The following is a 22,758-nucleotide window of genomic DNA, read 5'->3' as shown; positions in this document are numbered from 1 at the left end:
CTTCCGGAGAGCAAATCCGTACAGAAGGTCGTGGGGGAGGGGGAGGGGGAGGGCCGGGGGAGGGGGGCCCAGGAGGGGGGAGTTGGGGACGACACAAGGACAGATGGCCCTGTCCGTCCGGATCTGCTAAGCCACCCCAACCAGCCCCCGCCCCTCCCCCACCCCACCCCGCAGAGAGGTTGGTCAATAAATAAAATAATAAATTAATCAATAAATAAAATAGAAACAGCTCCCGCCCCCTGGACACCCCCCTCCCCCAGAACCACCCCTCCCCGGCGGGCACGGCCCCTCGAGCCCCATCCCTGCGGGGCGAGGCTGGGTTGGTTGTATCTCCCCCTCCCTATGTACTCCTTGGGCCCTATTTACAGATTCACAGTTGGGGGGCAGGGAAGGGGGGTGGAGGGGGCTCCCCTCCTTCCCCGGCCCCCTGGGGTCAGGGCAGAGGGGTCCCGTTGGTGGCCAGGAGCTTCTTGTCCTTGGGGGGGCCTCGGCGGGGAGAGCTGGTCAGCTCCGGGTCTGGGCGGCCGGGCGGGGGCTGCAGGCTTCGGGGCGGGGTGCTGGGGGGCCGGGGCGCCCCGTTCTTCTCGTCTGTTGGGGAGGAAGCGGCGTGGAGGTTCCTGCCATCCGGGGTCTCAGTAACCCCAAGGCCGGCCGGACGACCCCAGCATCGTGCAGAGGCCCGAGCCCCCAACTCGGGTGCTAGGGGGGCACACGCCAGCAGCCAGGCCTGCCAACCCAGGACAGGTCATGCATCCGGCCCCCTCCAGCCCCCATGGCCCGGAGACCCGGCCGTTCGTTCTCAGAGACTGGCGTGTGAGCACAGACAAGATCCGAGCACCCCGGCTCACAGCCAGAGGGCCCCCCTTCCCTTCCACCGCCCTGGCGGTTAGGGGGACGCTCCTTAGTCATGGGGTTTGGAGCCCCTACAACAGGCTGTTTGGGGGTCTCAGGCCCCCCAGGCGGGCTTGTCTGACTGGGGTCACCTCTTTGAGGGGCCACACAGAGCGGTACCTGAGGGCCCCTAGCAGCGACCCGCCCCCATAAAACTCACGGATTGCTGGTGTTTGTTGTCATAGCAACCAGGATGGCTCCCCCGTTAGGCGGACTGGGGGTCACCCCCTGCCCCATTCCTCTTTATAAGACGCCGGGCTAGGCCCCCGGGTGCCTGTTGGTCCTTCCTCTCTGAGGGCGTGCCCTTTGAGGGATCCTGGTTGCTAAGGTCAGCTTTCCTTAACAACTGGGCCTAGCAGGGTTTAGGGGGCCTGACCTGGATTCTGGTCGCCCGGGGCAACCAGGCCTAGTGGCGACTCCTGGAGCGGGCTAGCTCCACTCCCCAGGAGGTCAGAGCGCCTTGCTGTGGGGGCGTCCTATGCCCCCTGCACCCCCATCCCCCCAAGACGGACACCAGCGGAAAGGTCTCCAGACATTGCCGGATGTCCCCTGGGCGCCGCGAATCATACCTCCCCCACCCGCCCCCAAAGCTGTCCGGCTCCTCCGGCTCCTCCTGCTGAGAACGGGGCCCTGGTACATGGCAGGGCCGAGGGGACGCCGGCTGTGACCGAGGCCGGGGCCCAGCGGGGGCCGGTTCTCCCGGGTCATCTGGGGGCGGCCTTCAAAGAACCTCCCCAGGGAGGGCCGCGTCCCAGGGACACGTGGCCTCCAGGGAGGTGCCCGTCACCAGCTGGGCGGATGGGCGCCGAGCGAAGGAACTGGGGCCTCTGGGAAGGCGGAACGGATACCCCGGCCCCCAGCCTCCAGCGGGGAGCCTGGCCTGGCCCTCCAGACACCTTGAGAGTCACCCCGTCAGTTCTGACCTTGGGGAAACGGGTCTGACCTTGGGGAGACGGGTCTGACCTTGGGGAGACAGGGCCCCAGGCTGGAACCACTACTCTCCAGCAGACGTGACCCTGGGCGTCGGCCTTCTTCGTCGGCCTTCTTCGGTGACAAGGCCACGCGGCATCTGCCCCATGGCCGGGGTCCTGCCTGTTTCTCCCTGGGCCTGGGGACCCCAGGAGTGGGGCTGAGCAGGGCTGTCTTCATGGAGGAATTCTGGTGACCCTGGTTGCTAGGGAATTCGCTCCTGACAACAAGGCTAGCCTCCAGGAAGCCCGACCCCCTGGGACAGGAACACCCGCTCCCAGGCGGGCCAGGCCGCCCTGGAAAGGAAACCCGCCCGCAGGTCTGCGGTGAGGCCGCAACGGGAGGACAGGGGGCCTCTTCCCCACCGCTGGTCTCGCCTGCTACCCAAACGCTGCAGCCCTGGTCCCGGGGAGTCTCCCCTCCGCCCACGGGACAGACGGACAGACAGCCGGCACCCGGCCTCCCACCCGCCAAGGCCCGCACCCACCTGCGAGGCCCGCACCCACCCACCGGGGCCCGCACCCACCTGCCAGGGCCTGCACCCACCCGCCGGGGCCCGCACCCACCCGCCAGGCCCGCACCCACCCGCGAGGCCCGCACCCACCCGCCAAGGCCCGCACCCACCCACCGGGGCCCGCACCCACCTGCCAGGCCCGCACCCACCCGCCAGGCCCGCACCCACCCGCCAGGCCCGCACCCACCCACCGGGGCCCGCACCCACCTGCGAGGCCCGCACCCACCCACCGGGGCCCGCACCCACCTGCCAGGGCCTGCACGGAGGGCTGGTCGTGCGTGCTCAGCAGCTGGGCCTGGATGGTCTCCACCACGCGCTTGAACCGCCGGCTGGGACCTGGAAGGGGCCGGGAACCAGTGCTGTGGGGACCGCCAGGGCCAGGGCCGGGGAAGCCGCTCCCTCCGCCCAGGGAAGGACGCTCCTCTCGGTCTCAGTTCCACCTCCGCTCCTGGGCCCAGCACCGAGCCACGGTTTGCACACGGTTTGTACGCGGAGCTGAGAAATGTTACACTTACAGTAACAATGGGTGCTGTTTGCTATTTCAGTGGGGTTTTATTCCTTGTTAGTGTCTGCTGGAGGCCATGGAGAGCCAGAAATGTCAGAAAAATCATTGGGCCCTGCCCGGCTTGGCTCAGTGGATAGAGCGTGGGCCTGCGGACTGAAGGGTCCTGGGTTTGATTCCGGCCAAGGGCACATGCCTGGGTTGCTGGCTCCATCCCCAGTAAGGGGCGTGCAGGAGACAGCCGATCCATGATTCTCTCTCATCATTGATGTCTCTCTCTCTCTCTCTATCCCTCTCCCTTCCTCTCTGAAATCAATAAAAAAAATTTTTAAAAATCACTGGAAAGAAAAGAAACCTTAAAATTGAGAAACTTCTGCCTAATTGTCTTTTTTATTTAAAAGATTTTTTTAAAAGATTTTAAGCTGATTTTTATTTATTTATATATATATATTTTTTAATTAAAAAATATATTTTATTGATTTCTCACAGAGAGGAAGAGAGAGGGATAGAGAGCTAGAAACATCGATGAGAGAGAAACATCGATCAGCTGCCTCCTACACACCTCCTACGGGGGATGTGCCCACAACCAAGGCACATGCCGTTGACCGGAATCGAACCTGGGACCCTTCAGTCCACAGGCCGATGCTCTATCCACTGAGCCAAACTGGTTAGGGCTATTTATATACTTTTTAAATATATTTTTATTGCTTTCAGAGAGGAAGTGAGAGGGGAGAGAGATAGAAACACCAATGATGAGAGTCATTGATTGGCTGCCTCCTGCACAACCCCCACCAGGGACCTAGCCCACAACCCAGGCAGGTGCCCTTGACCGGAACTGAACCTGGGACCTTTCAGTCCATAGGCCAACGCTCTATCCACTGAGCCAAACCAGCTAGGGCTATTTATTTATTTTTAATATATATATATTTTTTTCATTGATTTCAGAGAGGAAGGGAGAGGGAGAGAGAGACTGACACATCAATGATGGGAGAGAATCACTGATTGGCTGCCTCCTGCCGCCCCACACTGGGGATCAAGCCCACAACCTGAGCACATGCCCTTGACCGGAATGGAACCCAGGACCCTTCAGTCCGCAGGACGATGCTCTATCCACTGAGCCACACCAGCCAGGGCAAGCTGATTTTTAGAGCGAGGGGAAGAGAGCAACCTCCATGTGAAGGCCAAACATCAATTGCTGCCTCCTGCAACCGGGCATGTGCCCTGGCTGGGAATCGAACCGCTGACCTTTCGGTGCACGGGACAACACTCAACCCACTGAGCCACACCGGCCAGGGCTGCCTATTCGTTTTTAAGGAAGAGAAAAAAGAAAAAAAAAAGCGCCATAATTCATTTTGGTGATGCAACGCCCCAGTGTTCCACAGCAGCCCGGTGTAGAAACTGGGAGCAAGCTCATCTCCCACTGTGACATGTTAAAATGGGTGACAAGGCCATCACTGGTTTGGCTCAGTGGATAGAGCGTCGGCCTGCACCCACTCGGCGGGTGGGTCCCAGGTTCGGTTCCGGTCCAGGGCATGTGCCTTGGTTGCGGGCACATCCCCAGTAGGGGGTGTGCAGTGCAGGAGGCAGCTGATCGATGTTTCTCTCCCATCGATGTTTCTGACTCTCTATTCCTCTCCCTTCCTCTCTGTAAAAAAAAAAAAAAATTCAATAAATTTTAAAAAATAAAAATAAAAATAAAATGGGTGACAAGGGCAGCAAACAGAGGTACCCCTCATCCTCCAAACTCGGTATCAGGACTCAGGGACTAAGTAGGATTGAAAACAAGGCACTTCTGTGGTTCTCATCTCTTGTGCCAACTCTTTTTTAAAATATATTTTATTGACTTTTTACAGAGAGGAAGGGAGAGGGATAGAGAGTTAGAAACATCGATCAGCTGCCTCCTGCACACCCCCCACCGGGGATGTGCCCGCAACCAAGGTACATGCCCTTGACCAGAATCGAACCTGGGACCTTTCAGTCTGCAGGCCAATGCTCTATCCACGAAGCCAAACCGGTTAGGGCAACAACGCTTTTTTGTTATAAAAAAAAAAAAAAAAAGTTTTTATTTACTTTAGAGAGAGGAAGGAGAGGGAGAGAGAGAGAAACATCGATATGTGGTAGATACATCAATCGGTGGCCTCCTCTTGAGCCCACCACCTGGGCATGTGTCCTGACTGGGAATTGAACTGGTGACCTTTCAGTGCATGGGGTGATGCTCAACCAACGGAGCCACTGGCCAGGGTTCTTGTGCTGCCAGCTCTTGATCGGCCAAGGCTGCCTGGAGTTGGAGGCTGTGGCTGAGCTCACGGGATGAAGTGCTGTGATTGATTGGTGATGTCTGCTCTGGGTGTGGGAATGGCCGGAAAGCAGCACCCTGTGTCCTTGCTCTTCAGTCTTAAAGTGGTAGGAAGAGCTCTGTGCTGGGAGGTCAGGAGGCCTACGCTGAGCCCGGCTCTGTCACAGTGTACAGTGTGACTCCGGTCAAATCCATTTACCTCTTCAGACCTCGGTGTTCCTCTCTGTCAAGTGGGTGATTACTAACACATCAAAGGAAATAGTGCAATTAAGCACTAGGCACATGGTCAGCAATATGTTTGGAGGTTAAGTGTGGATGAGAAAAGGGGAAAGGAGCCCTAGATGGTTTGGCTCAGTGGATAGAGCATTGGACTGCAGGCTGGAAGATCCCAGGTTCAATTCCGGTCAAGCGCACATGCTCAGGTTTCGGGCTGGATCCCCAGTAGGGGGCGTGCAGGAGCAGCCGATCAATGATACTCTCTCATCATTGATGTTTCTATCTCTCCCTTCCTCTCTGAAATCAATAAAAATATTTGAAAGGAAGAAATACTCTCATCATTTGTGTTTCTCTCTCTCTCTCTCTCCCCCTTCCTCTCTGAAATCAATAAAAATATTTTTTTAAAAAAGAAAGAAAAGAGGAAAGGGGACCTGGCCAGGGTGGCTCAGTTGGTTGCGCACCGTTCCATGGACCAAATGATCACCAGTTCAATTCCTGGTCAGGGCACATGCCCAGGGTGGAGACTTGATCCCCAGGACAGGTGGTGCAGACACCCCTCCTCACATCGATGTTCCCTCTCACATCGATATTTTTCTCCCTCTCCCTTCCTCTCCCTCTAAAATCAGTAAACATGTTAAAGAAAGGCGGGGAGGGAAGGAGAGGACGTGGGGGTCATATTGCACAGTCAGGCCCAGCTGAGCATGATCTCCTCCTCCCTCACGCTGCCCTCCTGGGCTGCTATTCTATCTCAGCTGTCCCGAGCATCCCAGACACCAGGCTGGGGGCAGTCCAGTCCAGGGAGACGTACCGGAGAGGAGAGTGAAGGTGACAGAGTAGATGCCACCTCCGCCACCACCGCCATCCCGCCGCGGGGAGGGCTCTGGCCCCTCAGAGGAGCTGATGTCCACCTGGAAGCGGACGGGCTTCTGGAAGACGGAGGGGCCCCCGCTGGCCTTGTACTCGGCCCTGAAGCTGGTCTGTGACAGCACACTGTGACTCAGGCTGGGGATCTGAGAGAGATGGGGGGAGCACAAGGAGGAGGTGACCCCCGGTTGCAGGGAATGGATAAGCAACCCTACAGCGGCCTTTGCCCAAGGAACTACAAGTCCCATCAGACACTGGAGCAAAAGTATAAGGAAAAGGCATCAGAATGCCCCATTGCCTGCTGGGATTTGTAGTTCTCCATCCTACTAGGACTCGATTATATAGGGATGAATGGCTGAGCAACTGATTCCTAAGGTAATAACAGGGGAATGTCAGCTCACCAGTCCTCAGGGGACACTGATATGTGGAGAATTGTAACTCACAGTCCTATTTCACCACTTCCAGGCCCCAGGACACAAGCCTCGCCTGCCTCCCTGCCCCTACAAGGACCAAACCCAACTCTGGCTGAAAAACTACAAATCCCATGAACCCCCTGGAAGGAGTCAGGCCAGTGCCAAGGTGGTGAACCCCAGGGGCTGCTGTGGTTCTGTGGTGCCCAGCGTGCGTGCGTGCGTGCGTGCGTGCGTGCGGACCCAGGCCCCTCACCGACAGGAAGGCGTGGACGATGTCCGCTTTGATGCTACTGAGAGGTTTGTCCTTTAGCACGAGAAAAATTTGTTCTTCTTTGTCCAAGGAGATAAAGTTCCCGAACCAGGAGCGTTTTGCCAGCCTGAGTAGGAGGGGATGGTTGGAGGAGGGTCAGGAGGGGGCTGAGGACATGAAAACCCCCTCCATCCTTTCTCTTCCCTTCCCTGTCTCACTCACTCTGGAGAGGACTCCGGCGTCAAACTGGACATCTCCTCGGCGGTGGGCACTGGGGAGGGGGGAGAGCATGGTCAACACTTGTCCGTCATCCTCGTGAGCAGCACCATCAGGGCGTCCAGACCCGGTGTCCATTCACCCCGCCCCGGAGCCGAACCCCAAATGGCAAGCAGCCTCCTGTTCCTTCTAGGGATGCTGCCCGGCCCGTTAGGCCACGCCCTCTGTGGGTGTGGCTTGCTTGCCATGAGCCAATGGGAAGCTGAGCCAGAGCGCAGAAGGGGCGTGTCTCTCAAAGGGGGAGGGGGCGGGCCCACTTCCTCTATCCAATGCTCGCATCTCTCTCACAACCGCATCTTACCCCGGGATATGAGAACCCGGGCCTCACCCCATGCTCCCGGGACCCAGATGTTAGCCCCAGGTCGCCTTCCTCCATTAGGATTCAGGAGCCTGCCCTCCCCGCCCCAGCCCCGGCGCCACCAGGGACCCCGTACCCTGCATCTTGCGCCGGTGGAAACGCGGGGAGCCCAGGAAGCTGTTGCGGATGGAGTTGAGACGACTCCTCCAGGCGGCTCCCCCGACACCACCGCCTGGGCTTGGGGGCGGCGTCGTCCCCGGCGTCCCGGTGGGGCTGGCCCGGGGAGTGTGCAGAGGCGAGTGCAAGGGGGTCCCCCCGGAGGAACGTGGGGAGCCTGGGGGTCCAGGCAGGGGAGTGGAGCGGGCACTGGGGGGTGGGGGCTGCTCCCCGGCGCCCCCACCCCTGGGGCCTCGAGAAGGCAGCGTCTGCGTTTTGGAAGTCGGGGAGCCTCCTCCCCGAGCCTCATCTCCAGCCCCAGGCTCCGGTGAGAAGGAAAAGACCGGACTCTGCGAAGGAGAGGACGAGGGTGAGGCCGGACTACAACTCCCAGTAGGCTCTAGGCGGCCTACTCACACATACTCCGGCAGGAGGGCCCGATGATGCATGCTGGACCTTGTAGTCCTATTATCTCTCCCTCCCTCCCCCCAATGTTAGGGAAGCAAGGGTTTTTCCCTGTCGTGTTCACCGCTGTAAACCCAGCAGTGACTGGTGCACTGTAGGCGCTCAATTCGCTTGTTAAATGAGTAAATGAACCCTTTAGGGAGACAGGAAAACCCCCAACCCTACGAAGGAGGGTTAGGGTTAGGGTTAGGGTTAGGTTGTAGTTTCTGCGGCTTGATCTCTGCTCCACAGGGTCTCCACCCCCTTCCCCCTTCTCCCTCCATTGGGGTCTGGCCTTACCCGCGGACTGCTCAGAGGACTGGAGGACAGGCCGGTGGAGGCTCCACTGACGCTCCGGGATCTGTTTCCAGGACAAATTGTTAACAATCAGGAGGGAAGGGTTTCAAAAGGAGGAAAGGAGGCCCAGAGAGGGCAGGTGACTCGGCCCAATCACACAGCACCTTGGAGGCGACGCTGGGGTTAAAACCTGGACCTCTCTTCCCATCCAGGACTGGGGGGTCCCACTGCAGGGGCAGGGTCCCCACCTCTGACTGTGCTGGGCCATCTCCAGGGCCCGCCGGGTGGGCACCGGGGAGCCGCCACCGCCCGCATCCGTGATGCTCAGGACTTCCATGGACTTCCGCTCCGGCCGCCGCTTCCCGTGCCGGCTCAGCATGGGGGAGTCCACGCGCTTCCGAGGGGGGTCTGGGGGCAGATCAAAAGACTGATTTGTGTCCTCGCTGGTGTGGCTCAGTGGGTAGAACATTGGCCTGCGGACTGAAGGGTCCCGGTTCGATTCCAGTCAAGGGCACATGCCCGGGTTGCAGGCTCGATCCCAGTAGGGGGTGTAGAGGAGGCAGCCAATCAAATGATTCTCTCTCATCATTGATGTTTCTCTCTCACTTCCTCTCCCTTCCTCTCAGAAATCAATAAAAATGTTTTTATTTTTTTTTTTTTAAAGAATCTCTAGGGCCAGGCTCAGGAGTTTGCATTTAAAAAATAAAATAAAAGACTGGTTTGTCCAACTGTACGTGGCACTAGGGCAGGTGGGAAACTGAGGCCCGAGTAGAGAGAGGTGTTGGCAGCTCAGGTCCTGCAGCCCCGTCCCACCTCAGGAATCTGGGGCCTGGAGTCCCAGCCCTGCCTTCTCACCAACATCATTGCGGGGAGGCAGGTCCTGGTCCTCACAGCTGGGGTACCGCTCCTTCCGATCCAAAAGCAGATAATATATCATCTTTTCTTGGTTCTCCCTGGGGGGGAGGGGAGCAGGAGATGATTGGGGTCAGAGGTCAGGCCCCAGAGGTGGTCTCATCCCCTCCCTGCAGCGGTGGCTCTGTGGGGGCCCGGTCCACCCAGCATCTCTATATACAGCTCCGTTTTCCTAGGTATCAACCTGGTGGGTTCCTTTGTCTTGGTGTACAGCTCAGTCTCACTTTCCTCAAAAATAATAATATTATCTAACATTTGAACACGGACTCTGGGTAAGTACTATGGGAGGCACCCTCTAACTCTGTCTCAACAGCCCTAGCCGTTTTGGTTCAATGGATAGAGTGTCAGCCTGTGGACTGAAGGGTCCTGGGTTCGACTCCGGTTAAGGGCATGTGCCTCGGTTGCAGGCTCGATCCCTGGTCCTGGTCTGCCCCAGAGGGAGGCAACCAATCAATGTGTTTCTCTTACATTGATGTTTCTCTGTCTCTCCCCCTCCCTTCCACTCTCTCTAAAAAATAAATGGAAAAATGTCCTCGGGTGAAGATAAAAAAGTAATAATAAAATTAGGACATTAAATAAAATAATAAGTGTCTCAGTATCTATTAATAATGCTTTTCAGCCCTGACCGGTTTGGCTCAGTGGATAGAGCATCGGCCTGCAGACTCGAGGATCCCAGGTTCTATTCCGGTCAAGGGTATGTACCTTGGTTGCGGGCACATCCCCAGTAGGGAGTGTGCAGGAGGCAGCTGATCGATGTTTCTCTCTCATCGATGTTCCTAACTCTCTATCTCTCTCCCTTCCTCTCTGTAAAAAAATCAATAAATATATATATATTTTTTAAATAATGCTTTTCAGCTTCGGTTCTGCCTTTTTCCCTGCTGGTCTTACTGCCCCCTGGTGGTTCCTCCGGGACAGGCACACGAGGGAGTTTTAAGCCACCTGGTCCAGGAGAGTGAGTGAGTCTGCGCGTGCGCGGGGCTGGGCGTGCCCCCAGGCGGCTGTCCCGGGAGCTAGGGCAGCTCCCCCCCCCCCCCTCCCCCCCTCCGTGTTGCCCGCGGGGCGTCTTACTCCTCGCTGCGCAGCTCGCGGTGCAGCCGCTCCCGGTCCCTGAAGCAGCCCAGCGAGGCCATGCTCTCCAGCACGTCGGGGTCCAGCTCCCCGTTGGATGGCAGGCTCCGCATGGCCACCCGGCGGCCTGGGGTGGGCTCCAAGCACGGGTCCGGCTCGTGTTTCCCACCCCTGGGGCGGGAGGAACAGCAGAGGGGCCCGGGCTCGAACCCTCTTCTTCACCCGAGTCTCAGGGGTCCTGGGTCCCAGCCTGCGCCTTTCTGGGGAACCCAGGAGTCCTGCCCCCACCGTCCCTCAGACCCGGGGGTCTGGACCCCAGCGCCCCCACCCGTGTCTTCTCCCCTAGGACCCAGGGGCCCAAGTGGCCTGGCCCCTCCTCGTTCAGGAACCGCGGCATGCCACCCCTGGCCGCCTCTGGCTCTCCTGCTTTGGGGGCCGTTGACATCCGGGCCCCTCTCCCTTCCTCCCCAGGGACCCAGGTGTCAGCTCCCCCATACTCACAGGTACCAAGGATGTTTCTGAATTTGCTCCAGCTGTGAGGGGGGAGGGGAGAGGAGGGGTTTGTAGAGAAGCGGAATTGAGGTCATAAGATCACAGTTGGACGCCATGAAAGTTGACGGGGTGGGGTTGGGGGATCCCTAACGGTGGCCCCTACTCTCCCCATCACCAAGGGCGGGATGACGGCTTATGTCTCCCCCAAGTGGCGAGTGAACGTATTGCCTCCCGCACGCGCAATCCGAATCCTGTGGACCGGCCTGGCTACATTGCCGCATGCGCAGTGGCACCCTGAAGGGGTCTTCCTCCCCTCTTTGGAGTGACTGCGGGCTCACCCAGGGACTCCCCTCCCAGCTGTCACCCGAGGGACGGACAAGCCAGTCCTGGACACCCATCAAGGCTCCCCTAGGGAGCCCGACCAACGTGGCTGTGAACCAGGAGGCCAGGGTTCGATTCCAGGTCAGGGCACAGGCCCGGGTTGCGGGCTCTAGCCCCAGTGTGGGGCGTGCAGGAGGCAGCCCATCAGTGATTCTCTCTCATCATGGATGTTTCTCTCTCTCTCTCCCTCTACCTTCCTCTCTGAAATCAATAAAAATATTTTTTTAAAAAAGACTCCCCTGGGGTTTCTGTCCTCATCACCCCGTCCCTCCCCGGCCCCATCCCGGCCCCCCACTCACACTGAGCCTCTTCTCCGGCTCCACCTCGATCATGCCCCGCAGGAGGCTCTGGCAGTCGGGCGGGATGAAGTGGGGCATGTGGAAGACGCCCCGCTTCACCTTCTCCAGCAGCTGGCGGAGGTTGTCGTCATCGAAGGGCAGAGCCCCCTGGGTGACAGGAGCGCCGCTGTCCCAAGCCCTCCAAGGGCCCCAGGCTGCCTCGTCCCACTCGGGGACCCCCGGGGCCACCCCACAGTTCTGGGGCTGAACGGTTAGCTCTGGGATCTTGGTCGGCTGGCGCATACCCCTCACACCTTCCTGACATCCGTTAAATATCTGGGAGAGGGACCTAGGAACCAGGAGGTCCCAGGTTCGATTCCCGGTGAGGGCACATGCCCGGGTTGCGGGTTCGATCCCCAGTGTGGGGCGTGCAGGAGGCAGCCGATCCATGATTCTCTCTCATCATTGATGTTTCTCTCTCTCTCCCTTCCTCTCTGAAATTAATTTAAAAAAAAATAAAAGTTTAAAAAATGGACGCCAGCTTAAGGGGAAAAAAAAGGGGAGACCCGCCCGGGGGTGAGGCTGGAGCTTCCGGTCCTGAGCTCCCCAGGCGGGGTGGCTGTGGAGACGGCAGGAGCGGGGGGGGGGGGGGGGGCGCCTTACCACCAGCAGGGCGAAGAGGATGACGCCGCAGCTCCACATGTCCGCCCGGCGGCCGTCATACTTCTCCCCCTGGACGGGAGGGAGCGGGGCCGTGACCGTCACACCATCTCCACCAGCCCCCCCGCCCCCACCTGCTCCACACTCACCTTAATCACCTCTGGGCACGCATAGTGCGGGGACCTGAGGGAGAGACAGGGGGTGCGGGTGAGCCTCGGCCGCGTCTCAGCCCGCCCCCGCCCGGGCGGCCGCCGGACTCACCCGCAGCTGGTCTCCAGGAGGCTGTCCCCCACCTGCAGGGACGCCATGCCGAAGTCCGCGATGCGGATGTTGTTCTTCTCGTCCAGCAGCAGGTTCTCGGGCTTCAGGTCTCTGTGGCTGCGACAGGCGGGTGGGCGGGGCTCAGCTCAGAGGGGCGGGGCTAGGCCCAGAGTGGGCGGGGCTCAGCTCAGAGTGGGCGGGCTCAGCTCAGAGTGGGCGGGGCTCAGCTCAGAGGGGTGGGCTCAGCTCAGAGTGGGCGGGGCTCAGCTCAGAGTGGGCGGGGCTCAGCTCAGAGGGGTGGGCTCAGCTCAGAGTGGGCGGGGCTGGCCCAGAGGGGGCGGGCTCAGCTCAGAGTGGGCGGGGCTAGGCCCAGAGTGGGCGGGGCTCAGCTCAGAGGGGTGGGCTCAGCTCATAGTGGGCGGGGCTGGCTCAGAGGGGCGGGGCTCGGCTCAGAGGGGGGCGGGGCTGGGAGCCTTGATGATAGACAATTTCACGCAGGCCCCATCCCCGGCTTCCCCATTATGAACTCAGGGTGAATCTCTCCTCCACACCCCTACATCCCTCTCCCACTGGATTATTTTTGCGAGAGACCCCAAATGTCATATTCCTCTTCCTACAAATATTTGAATATGTAGGAAGTGAGAGGGGTTTTTAAAAAATAATTTTTAGCCCTAGCTGGTTTGGCTCAATGGATAGAGTGTCGGCCTTCAGCCTGAAGGGTCCCAGGTTCAACTCCAGGTCAAGGCACATGCCTGGGTTTCGGGCTCGATCCCCAGAAGGGGGCATGCGGGAGGCAGCTGATCAATGATTCCCACTCATCGCTGATATTTCTATCTCTCTCTTCCTCTCTGAAAGCAATAAAAATATACTAAAAATAATTTTTATTTTTAATTAATTTTTATGTATCTTTTAAATCCTCCCTCAAGAATATTTTTTTCCATTGATTTTTAGGAAGAGTTGGAAGAGAGAGGGAAAGACACAGAGAGAAACATCAATTGGTTGCCTCCTGCATGAGCCCTGACCAGGGCCCTGGTCCAGAGAGGAGCCTGCACCAAGGTCCGTGCCCTTGACCGGAATCGAACCCAGGACCCTTTGGAATCGAACTCAGGCCGACACTCTACCCACTGAGCCAAACCGGCCAGGGCTGGGAACCTTGATTTATTGACAGTTTCACGCACATCGATGTGAACAATATTGACAATGCCCCAAAGTAGAATATAGGGAAGCCCCCTGAGCCTACCCATCCCCCGGTTCCCCCATTATGAACTCAGGGCGGATCTCTCGTCCACACCCCTCCATAAGCTTTCCCTCTCCCACTGGGTTATTTTGTGAGAGACCCCAGATGTCCTATTACTTTACCCACAAATATTTGAATACGTACGAAGTGAGAGTGTTTTAGGTAAGCAGGGCTGATACTGAGCTAGCTCTTTAAATATTAAAATGATTTCCCTACTGAATAATAAAAGGAATACTGCCACCTCAGGCTTGGGACAAGCTCCCTCTCTGCTCCCTGGCCCAACGGCTCCAGCTTTAAGGGTTTAATGTCGAGGCCCAGGGCGGAGGCGGGGCCCGAGGAGTCCACAGTTTCCGTTGGAAGTGGTAACTGGGTCATACTGCACCGCCCCCTAGCGGTCAGTGTTTTTAATGTCAGGGTTTTGACAGTCTTGTCAATGGGGAGGTGTTGACAATTTAAATGGGCGGTCTTTCATCACCCAGCTTAACCCCACCTCCAACCCCATCCCAGAGAGGGAGGGGTGCCAACAGATGGGGCTGAAAGACGAGCTGAAGGCACCTTTTTTACACTGTCATTAATCATAAAAATGCCACCTGTTTAATATCTTGCTTTGACTTTGTTAATCCTCACCCGAGGATATTTTTCCATTGATTTTTAGAGTGGAAGGGGGGAGGGGGAGAGAGAGAGAGAGAGAGCGAAACATTGATGTGAGAGAGACACATCGATCGGCCGCCTCCTGCACGTGCCCCCAACGGGCCAGGGTTGGAACCTGCAACCCAGGTACATGCCCTTGACCGGGATCGAACCCGAGATCCGCTGGTACACGGCCCGACGCTCTAACCACTGAGCTACTCCAGCCAGGGCTGTAATATCTTGCTTTGAGAGCTCCAGGCAATTCCATGAGTAAAGGACATATGTGCGTTCATATGCCAAAAAATGCACCTCAACCGTACCTCCCACCAGACACAAACGGGAATTTGAAATGGATCCCAGGGCTATGCCCAAGAGCTAAAACTACACAACCCTAGAGCCTTGGTCGGCAAACTGCGGCTCACGAGCCACATGCGGCTCTTCCACAAAATACCACGGCCTGGGCGAGTCTATTTTGAAGAAGTGGCATTAGAAGAAGTTTTAAGTTTAAAAAATTTGGCTCTCCAAAGAAATTTCAATTGTTGTACTGTTGATATTTGGCTCTGTTGACTAACGAGTTTGCCGACCACTGGGCTAGAGGAACACAGGAGGGAACCTCAGGGACCTTGAACTGCCCCAAAGACGTCTCTAGGACAGAAAAACCACCAACTACAAAGGGAAAAATTCCACAAGCTGGAGGTCATCACATTTTAAAATTTTGCTTTTTTTTTTTTAAAGATTATTCCCATTTTAAAAATTGATTTTAGAGAGAGGAAGGGAGAGAGAAAGAGATCAGAGAGGAACATCTATCAGTTGCCTCCGGCACCAGCCCTGGCCGGGGATCGAACCTGCCACGTTTCGGTGCACGGGACGATGTTCCAACCACGTGGGTCCCGCTGGCCGGGGCTAAAACCTTTGCTTTTCATAAAACATTGTTATGGAGCCTGACTGGCGTGGCTCAGCGCTTGAGCATCGACCCAAGAACCAGGAGGTCATGGTTGGATTCCCGGTCAGGGCACATGCTCAGGTTGCAGGCTCCATCTCTGGTGGAGGGCGTGCAAGAGGCTGCCCACAGATGGTTCTCTCTCATCATTGATGTTTCTCTCTCCCTCTCCCTCCTTCCATTTCCCTTCCTTTCTCTGAAATAAATAAAAACATATTTAAAAACCAAACAAAAAACACCCATCCTTATTAGAGAAATGCAGAAGCCTGTCACGGATGGGAAGAAAATACTTGAAAAAAAAAAAAAAACACAAAAAAAGAACATCCGGTCACAGATTCAGCCCTGGAATAAGTCACTCTCACAGCTCAATCATAAAAAGACAGGGAACTCAGCCCTGACTGGTTTGGCTCAGTGGACAGAGTGTCGGCCTGAGGACTGAAGGGTCCTAGGTTCGATTCTGGTCAAGGGCATGTACCTTGGTTGCGGGCACATCCCCAGTAGGGGGTGTGCAGGAGGCAGCTGATCAATGTTTCTCTCTCATCGATGTTTCTAACTATCCTTCTCCCTTCCTCTCTGTAAAAAAATCAATAAAAATATGTTTTTTAGAGAGGGTGGAAGAGAGCGGGAAAGACAGAAATATCGATGTGAGAGAAATACACCGATTGGTTGCCTCCTGCACGAGCCCTGACCAGCGCCCGGGCTGGGGAGGAGCCTGCAACTGAGGAAGAAAAAAACTTAGACCTATCGGTCCGCAGGCTCCATCCACTGACCCAAACCAGCTAGGGCTGAGCATGTCTTTTTAAAAAGAAAGAAAGAAAAAGAAAAGATCTTAAAATTAGATAGTGGCAATTGTTAGGTTGTACAACTCTGAATATAACAAAAACCACCGAGTTCTATATTTTAAAAGGGTGGATTTGATAGTATGTGAATTATATCTCAATAAAGCTATTATTTAAAAAAAAAAAAAAGTCGCCAAAACCGGTTTGGCTCAGTGGATAGAGCACCGGCCTGCGGACTGAAAGGTCCCAGGTTCGATTCTAGTCAGGGGCATGTACCTTGGTTGTGGGCACATCCCCAGTAGGGGGTGTGCAGGAGGCAGCTGATCGATGTTTCTCTCCCATTGATGTTTCTAACTCTCTCTCCCTCTCCTTCCTCTCTGTTAAAAATCAATAAAATATATTAAAAAAAAAAAAAAAAAAGCCAGGTGCTGACAAGCGTTGGCGAGGATGTCGAGACACTGGAGCCGTCCGCGGGTGCTGGCGAGGATGTGGAACGGTGCAGCCGCTTGGCAAACGGTCTGGCACCTCCTCAGAGGCTGAACAGAGTCACCGCATGACCCAACAATGCCACTCCTAGGCATGCACCCGAGAGCTGAAAACATGGGCACACACCAAACCCGGACACACGAACGTCCGTGTCACTCGTCACAGCCCCAGGGAGGAAAGCCACCCTGCCCGCCCGCGGTGGTGGAGACACACACGCTGAGCCACGCGTGGAGCACGACACGGCCGTGAGTGAGTGTCGCCGCTACAGCCTCCAGGGCACCGGGACACGGTTAGCTCAGTGAAAGGAGCCCGTCGCAAGGGCCACATCCAGTAGGATTCTGTTTCTTTTCTTTTTTGTCCTCACCGGAGGCTATGGTTCCATTGATTTTTAGGGAGAGTGGGAGGGAGAGGGAGAGACGGAGAGAAACACCGATGTGAGAGAGACACGTCGATTGGTTGCCTCCCGCATGCCCCCAACCAGGGCCGGGAGCCTGCAACCGAGGTACGTGCCCTTCACCGGAACTGAGCCCAGGACCCTTCAGTCCACAGGCCGACACTCTATCCACTGAGCCAAACCGGCTAGGGCTTCTTTTCCTTTTATTTTTGTTAATCCTCACCCGAGGATATTATTTCCATTGATTTTTATTAATTTATTATTTCTTTAAATATATTTTATTGATTTTCTACAGAGAGGAAGGGAGAGGGATAGAGAGTTAGAAACATCGATGAGAGAGAAGCATCGATCAGCTGCCTCCTGCACACCCCCTACTCGCAACCAAGGTACATGCCCTTGACTGGAATCGAACCTGGGACCCTTCAGTCCGCAGGCTGAGGCTCTATCCACTGAGCCACACCGGTCAGGGCTCCATTGATTTTTAGAGACAGTGGACGGGAGGGGGGGGGAGAGAGAGTGTGAGAGAGATATCCATTAGTTGCCTCCCACGCAAACGCGCCAGACCATGATGCAGGGCATGAACCTGCCACCCAGGCGCCTGCTCCGGAATCGAACCCGCGCCCCTGAGCCACCCAGCCAGGGCCAGTAGGATTCTGTTTCTATGGAAGGTCCCACAGGTGAAGCCCTAGGCACCGGAAGCAGAGGCGTGGGGGGCCCTCACCAGATGGAGTAGCTGTGGCAGAAGTCCAGCGCCGACACGATCTGGCGGAAGAACTTCCGGGCCTCCTTGGGGGTCAGCCTCCCCTTCTTCACCAGGTAGTCAAACAGCTCACCTCCAGAGACATGCTCCAGAACCAGGTACCTGAGGGACACGGAGCGGGCAGAGGGCTGGAAGGGGCATGCGCAGAACCAAGGAGCCTGGTCCCCCTCTTCCATCGGTGCCTTGACCCCAGCACAAGACCTCAATCCCACTGGCCCCTGAAGGCAGAGAACCCCAATTCCCATGAGTCCCTGGAAGGAGGAGGAGGAGGAGGAGTAGGAGGAGGAGGAGGAGGAGGAGGAGACGACTCCAATTCCCATGGGTCCCTGGGAGGACGGGCTTCCAATTCCCATTCATCCTTGGTAGAGATTCCAATTCCCATCAGCCCCCTGAGAGGAAGAGACCCTAGTTCCCATCAGCCTTTGGGAAACCAAAATTCAACTGCCATCAACCCAGGGCAGCAGACACTCCTATGTCAATGTCATAGATAGAAACATCAGTGATGAGAGAGACTCACTGATGGGCTGCCTCCTGCACGCCCCCTACTGGATCAAGCCCACAACCTGGGCATGTGCCCTTGACCGGAATCGAACCTGGGACCCTTCATTCCACAGGCTGACGCTCTATCCACTGAGCCAAACCAGCTAGGGCAGTGGTTGGCAAACTGCAGCTCGCGAGCCACATGCGGCTCTTTGGCCCCTTGAGTGTGGCTCTTCCACAGAATACCACGGCCTGGGCGAGTCTATGTTGAAGAAGTGGCATTAGAAGAAGTTAAAGTTTAAAAAATTTGGCTCTCAAAAGAAATTTCAATCGTTGTCCTGGTGATATTTGGCTCTGTGGACTAATGCGTTTGCCGACCACTGAGTTAGGCCAACACTTTGACTCTTGTTTCAGGAGATAAGGCAACTGGGTTAGAACCTGGAGGGCGAGACCCTCCAATTATGATGGGATTCTGGGAAATAAAGACCCCTCCATCGCCACATACTCATTAGTCCCTAGAAAGCCAAGCATCTTACTCCTGTAGACCCTAGGATGAAGAAACTCAAGTTCTCACTAATTCTTGGCAATAATGATGGCAGCGTGCACCAACCTAAGTCAACGTCTGTGAAGAAAAAGACTACAACTTCCATCAGCCCCAGGGAGGTGGGAAAATAAAACGCCCAACTCCCCTAAGGCTCTGGGACCATCAGCCACCTGGATTCTAAAGACTCCAAATCCCATGAGGCTCTGGGAGGTTAAACCTCTAACTCCCATCAGCCCCTGGAAAACAAAAGCTCAATTTCTATGCCCCCCTGGGGAGGCTGAGAGTCCTCTGGGAAGCAGAACTCCCATTGAGTGGGAGTGATAGCACCTGCAGCCACAGCAACACCTGGGGAAGCCGAGGACTACAATTCCCATGAGCCCCCTGGGGCCACGGCAGCCTCCCGCCTGGGAAACCCACCCCAGCAGCTGATGGGTGTCGGAGCCAGTTCCTCCTGGACACTGTGTGGCGGGGTCAGCGGGGCTGTCCTCTCCCCTGCAGCCCAGCTGTCCCGTGGGTCACCAGAGTCCAGACAAAGGCCTATTGTCTGAAGCCTGGCCAGCTGGACCCCACCCCCAACCTTCCTGGGGGGTTGGGGGGTGGTAATTGACTTTGAAATAGGGACTCAGAACTCCCAGGGAGTCCCATTGTTGGGGTGTCCACTCATAGCACTTGAGAGTCACATTGGGGGCGAAGGGGGCCTCCCAAAGCTCCCGAGTGGGGGTTTGGCAGGAGGCAGGAATCCCTGGGCCCCATGGCCTTAGCAAACCGGGGCGGGGGGAGGAGGAGGAGAACCTGCTCTTAGCTGAGGGGACCCAGATTACCCAGTCAGTGTAGTGTGCCCTGCAGTTCAGGAGGGCGGGGGGCGGGGTGGCGTGCAAGGGGGCTGGATGGGCCTCTGCCCCCAACTCATGGGAGGTTAAAACTCTAACTCGCATCAGCTTGGCCGTCCTGTCCACCCCCAGCATCAAGCCAGGTCAGTGTGGGGACAGTCAGGCCTACGTGTGTGCAGGGGGGTGTCCCTGCCAGGTCAGTGTGGGGACCTCAAGTTTTCCCAGGCCCCTCCAGCCCGGTTCCGGACAGGTGCCGCCCTGGGAGCTGGGGGAGGGCCCGTGGGGGGCTGGGCGTCTATAAATACCTACAAATATTTCTTGTTCTCGTAGACGTCGTGCAACTTGAGGACGTGTGGGTGTTCGATGAGCTTCAGGATGGCGATCTCCCGCTCCACCTGGGACGGGGGAAGGGGGGGGGGTGGAGGTCAGAACAGCCGGTCTCCCTCGCCCACCTTCCCAAAGAGTCCCCCTCCCCCGAAACACACGTGAACACACACACACACACACACACACACACACACGCACGCACGCACACGCACGCGCACACCTTCATCAGCACCGATTCCGACAGCTTCTCCCGGTTCACGATCTTGATGGCCACCTTCTGGCCCGTGATGCAGTGGACGCCGAGCTTAACCAGCCCTGGGGAGCGGAAGGGAACATGTGGGGTTGCCCTGGCCGGTGTGGCTCAGTGGATAGAGCGTCGGCCTGCGGACTGAAGGGTCCCAGGCTCTATTCCGGTCAAGGGCACATGCCCGGGGTTGCAGGCTCCATCCCCAGTAGGGGGCGTGCAGGAGGCAGCCGATCAGTGATTCTCTCTGCTCATTGATGTTTTTCTCTCTCCCTCTCTCCCTCTGAAATCAATACAAACATATTTTAAAAAAAGAAAATGTGGGTGTTGTTCTCCAGCACCTACCCCGCTCTGGCTCCTAAGCCACCCTCCCCCCCGTGCCACTTGCCTCCCCCCTCCCTTCCTCTGCCGCTGCTTCCTGGTGACCTGGGTCATCCTGACCTGAAGTCCTGTGGGCCGCCAGCCGCCAGCCCAACCCAGCTCTCTCCCACTCACCGAATTCTGCTCCTCCTGATGGTCCCTCCACCCACAGCCGCCCTGGCTCTCACCCCGATTCTCTGCCCCTCGGGGCCTGTGTAAGTCCAGCTGGCCACTGTGTCTCCATAGTTTGGTCACCCCATCTGCCTCCTTCAACCCTCTCTCTCCCTCAACCCCTCACTGCCTTGCATTCTCTGAGCGTCAATCTTCTGGAGACTCCCTGTCTCCCCAGGAAGATAATTTCATGTTCCCTCCCTTCCCAAACCATCGCTCCGCTTCCTCCCAAACCCTCATCTTCCAATTCTCTTCTCTGAACTGCTGCCCAGTGCAGCTGTAGCTGTGAGCATGCAAACCCCAAGGAAACACCAAAGCCACAAAACCAGGAGTCCAGGCCCAGCCCGCCTCCCTCAGACCCAGGAGTCCAGGCCCCCAGCCCTCCTCCCTCAGACCCAGGAGTCCAGGCCCCCAGCCCCTCCTCCCTCAGACCCAGGAGTCCAGGCCCAGCCCGCCTCCCTCAGACCCAGGAGTCCAGGCCCAGCCCTCCTCCCTCAGACCCAGGAGCCCAGGCCCCCAGCCCTCCTCCCTCAGACCCAGGAGCCCAGGCCCTCAGCCCCTCCTCCCTCAGACCCAGGAGCCCAGGCCCCCAACCCTCCTCCCTCAGACCCAGGAGTCCAGGCCCCCAGCCTCCTCCCTCAGACCCAGGAGTCCTGGTTCCTGGCTCCCTCCTCCCTCAGACCCAGGAGTCCAAGCCCCCAGCCCCTCCTCCCTCAGACCCTGAGATCCAGGCCCCCAGCCCCTCCTCCCTCAGACCCAGGAGCCCAGGCCCCCAGCCCTCCTCCTTCAGATCCAGGAGTCCAGGCCCCCAGCCCTCCTCCTTCAGATCCAGGAGTCCAGGCCCCCAGCCCTCCTCCTTCAGACCCAGGAGTCCAGGCCCCCAGCCCCTCCTCCCTCAGACCCAGGAGCCCAGGCCCCCAGCCCCTCCTCCCTCAGACCCAGGAGTCCTGGTTCCTGGCTCCCTCCTTCCTCAGACCCCAGGCCCATGGCCCCTTCCTCCCCATAACTCAGGAATCCAGGTCAGCAACACCTTCCCACTCTCCTCACTAGGATCTGCGGTCTCTCCCCTCCTCCCCGCACCTGGGGCCCTGGCCCTCGGTTTCACAGACACCCTGGGCCCATCCCTCGGACCCAGGTGTCCAGCTCCCTCCCCACCGGGCAGGAAGGAGGCCGTGTCTGGCGGCCAGTGTGTAGCCATCTCGAAGGATGCGCCCCCTCCACAGCCGCTGCTGGGGGGCCTGCCTCTCACTCCCCGCCCCCCCCCCTCCGCGTCTCCCCCTCTCAGCCCGGGCCCCCCACGAGGCCCGCAGCCTGGAAAAGGGGGCGGATGCTGCAGACCCCGTCGCCCCGGCCTCACTCCGGGTCTCCCAGGGCCCCGGGGCCGGAGGGCAGCGCGCAGGGAAGCGGCCCCGCGGGCGGGCGCCCGGCCGGCGCATCCCCCCGCCCGCGGCCGCACTGCACCAAGCCCTCCGCTCCGGCGCGGTGCCTCCGGCCGCGGCCCGCTCCCCGGGAGCCCGGGGCTGAGACCTCCCCACCTCCATCCTGGGTCCCTCATTCTGGGGCCGAAGGAGGCAGATGGGGGAGCCCCAACTACGGAGACACAGTGGACCCCCGTCCCTTCCCGGCGAGGGACCCAGGGGTCCGGGCAGCCCGCCCCGCCTGTGCGCACCGAGTCCCGCCCTCTGCCCCCCGCCCCCGCCCCGCCCGCGCCCCCCGCTCACCTGTCTGGCCTTTGCCCAGCGTCTTCTCCAGCCGATAGGGGCCCACATACTGGGCGTGCTGGGGGGGATGCGGGTGCGGGTGCGGGAGGTGGTACGCGGGGGAGCCCCCGCCTCCCTCCTTGGCCCCGGACATGCTGCCCTTGGTCCCGGCCCGACCGGCCCCCCGGCCGCCCCCCCTGCGGCCGGCCGACCCGTCTCTCCGGTGGGGGCCGGCGACCGCTCCGTCCCGGCCCCCCCGGCTGCCCCCCACCTCTCCGGGGGTCCCCAGGGGGCTGGGCTGGGCCCCCCCCCAGTCGGCGGGCCGCGGAGCTGGGGGAGGGGGGGCGGGCCCGGGGGGGTCAGGCCCCGGGAGTCAGCATGGCCCGGGGGGGCTGCGCGGCCCCCCCTCCCCAGCCCGTGCCTGGCCGGGCCCCCCTT

General features: G+C 58.4%; 1 protein-coding gene across 1 annotated transcript; it reads right to left on the bottom strand.

The window, feature by feature from the left end:
- Window positions 1–242: 242 nt before the first annotated feature.
- Window positions 243–22,474, bottom strand: BRSK1 (BR serine/threonine kinase 1). The gene is made up of 19 exons (XM_054710080.1): window positions 22,342–22,474; window positions 20,066–20,160; window positions 19,828–19,913; window positions 17,626–17,766; window positions 12,439–12,555; window positions 12,327–12,360; window positions 12,181–12,249; window positions 11,539–11,685; window positions 10,868–10,899; window positions 10,367–10,537; window positions 9,242–9,339; window positions 8,635–8,794; window positions 8,390–8,450; window positions 7,626–7,995; window positions 7,138–7,186; window positions 6,919–7,042; window positions 6,197–6,398; window positions 2,621–2,710; window positions 243–588 (listed from the first exon to the last, which is right to left on the bottom strand). Exons 1-19 carry the CDS (start codon window positions 22,472–22,474, stop codon window positions 434–436), a joined length of 2,334 nt encoding a protein of 777 aa, XP_054566055.1. The 3' UTR covers window positions 243–433.
- Window positions 22,475–22,758: the final 284 nt, after the last annotated feature.

This window comes from Eptesicus fuscus, chromosome 21, assembly GCF_027574615.1.
Source record: "Eptesicus fuscus isolate TK198812 chromosome 21, DD_ASM_mEF_20220401, whole genome shotgun sequence".
In the NCBI taxonomy this organism is placed as follows: Eukaryota; Metazoa; Chordata; class Mammalia; order Chiroptera; family Vespertilionidae; genus Eptesicus; species Eptesicus fuscus.
This window is presented reverse-complemented; position numbering and strand designations above follow the sequence as displayed.

Bases quoted from the DNA above. Each gene is read 5' to 3' on its own strand.
- BRSK1 (XM_054710080.1), bottom strand. From the start codon at position 22,474: ATGTCCGGGGCCAAGGAGGGAGGCGGGGGCTCCCCCGCGTACCACCTC. The intron at 20,161-22,341 runs GTGAGCGGGGGG...TCCGCTCCCCAG, and splicing joins GCTGGGCAAAGGCCAGACAG to GGCTGGTTAAGCTCGGCGTC. The intron at 2,711-6,196 runs GTACGTCTCCCT...GGCCCCTTCCAG, and splicing joins CACCTTCACTCTCCTCTCCG to GTCCCAGCCGGCGGTTCAAG.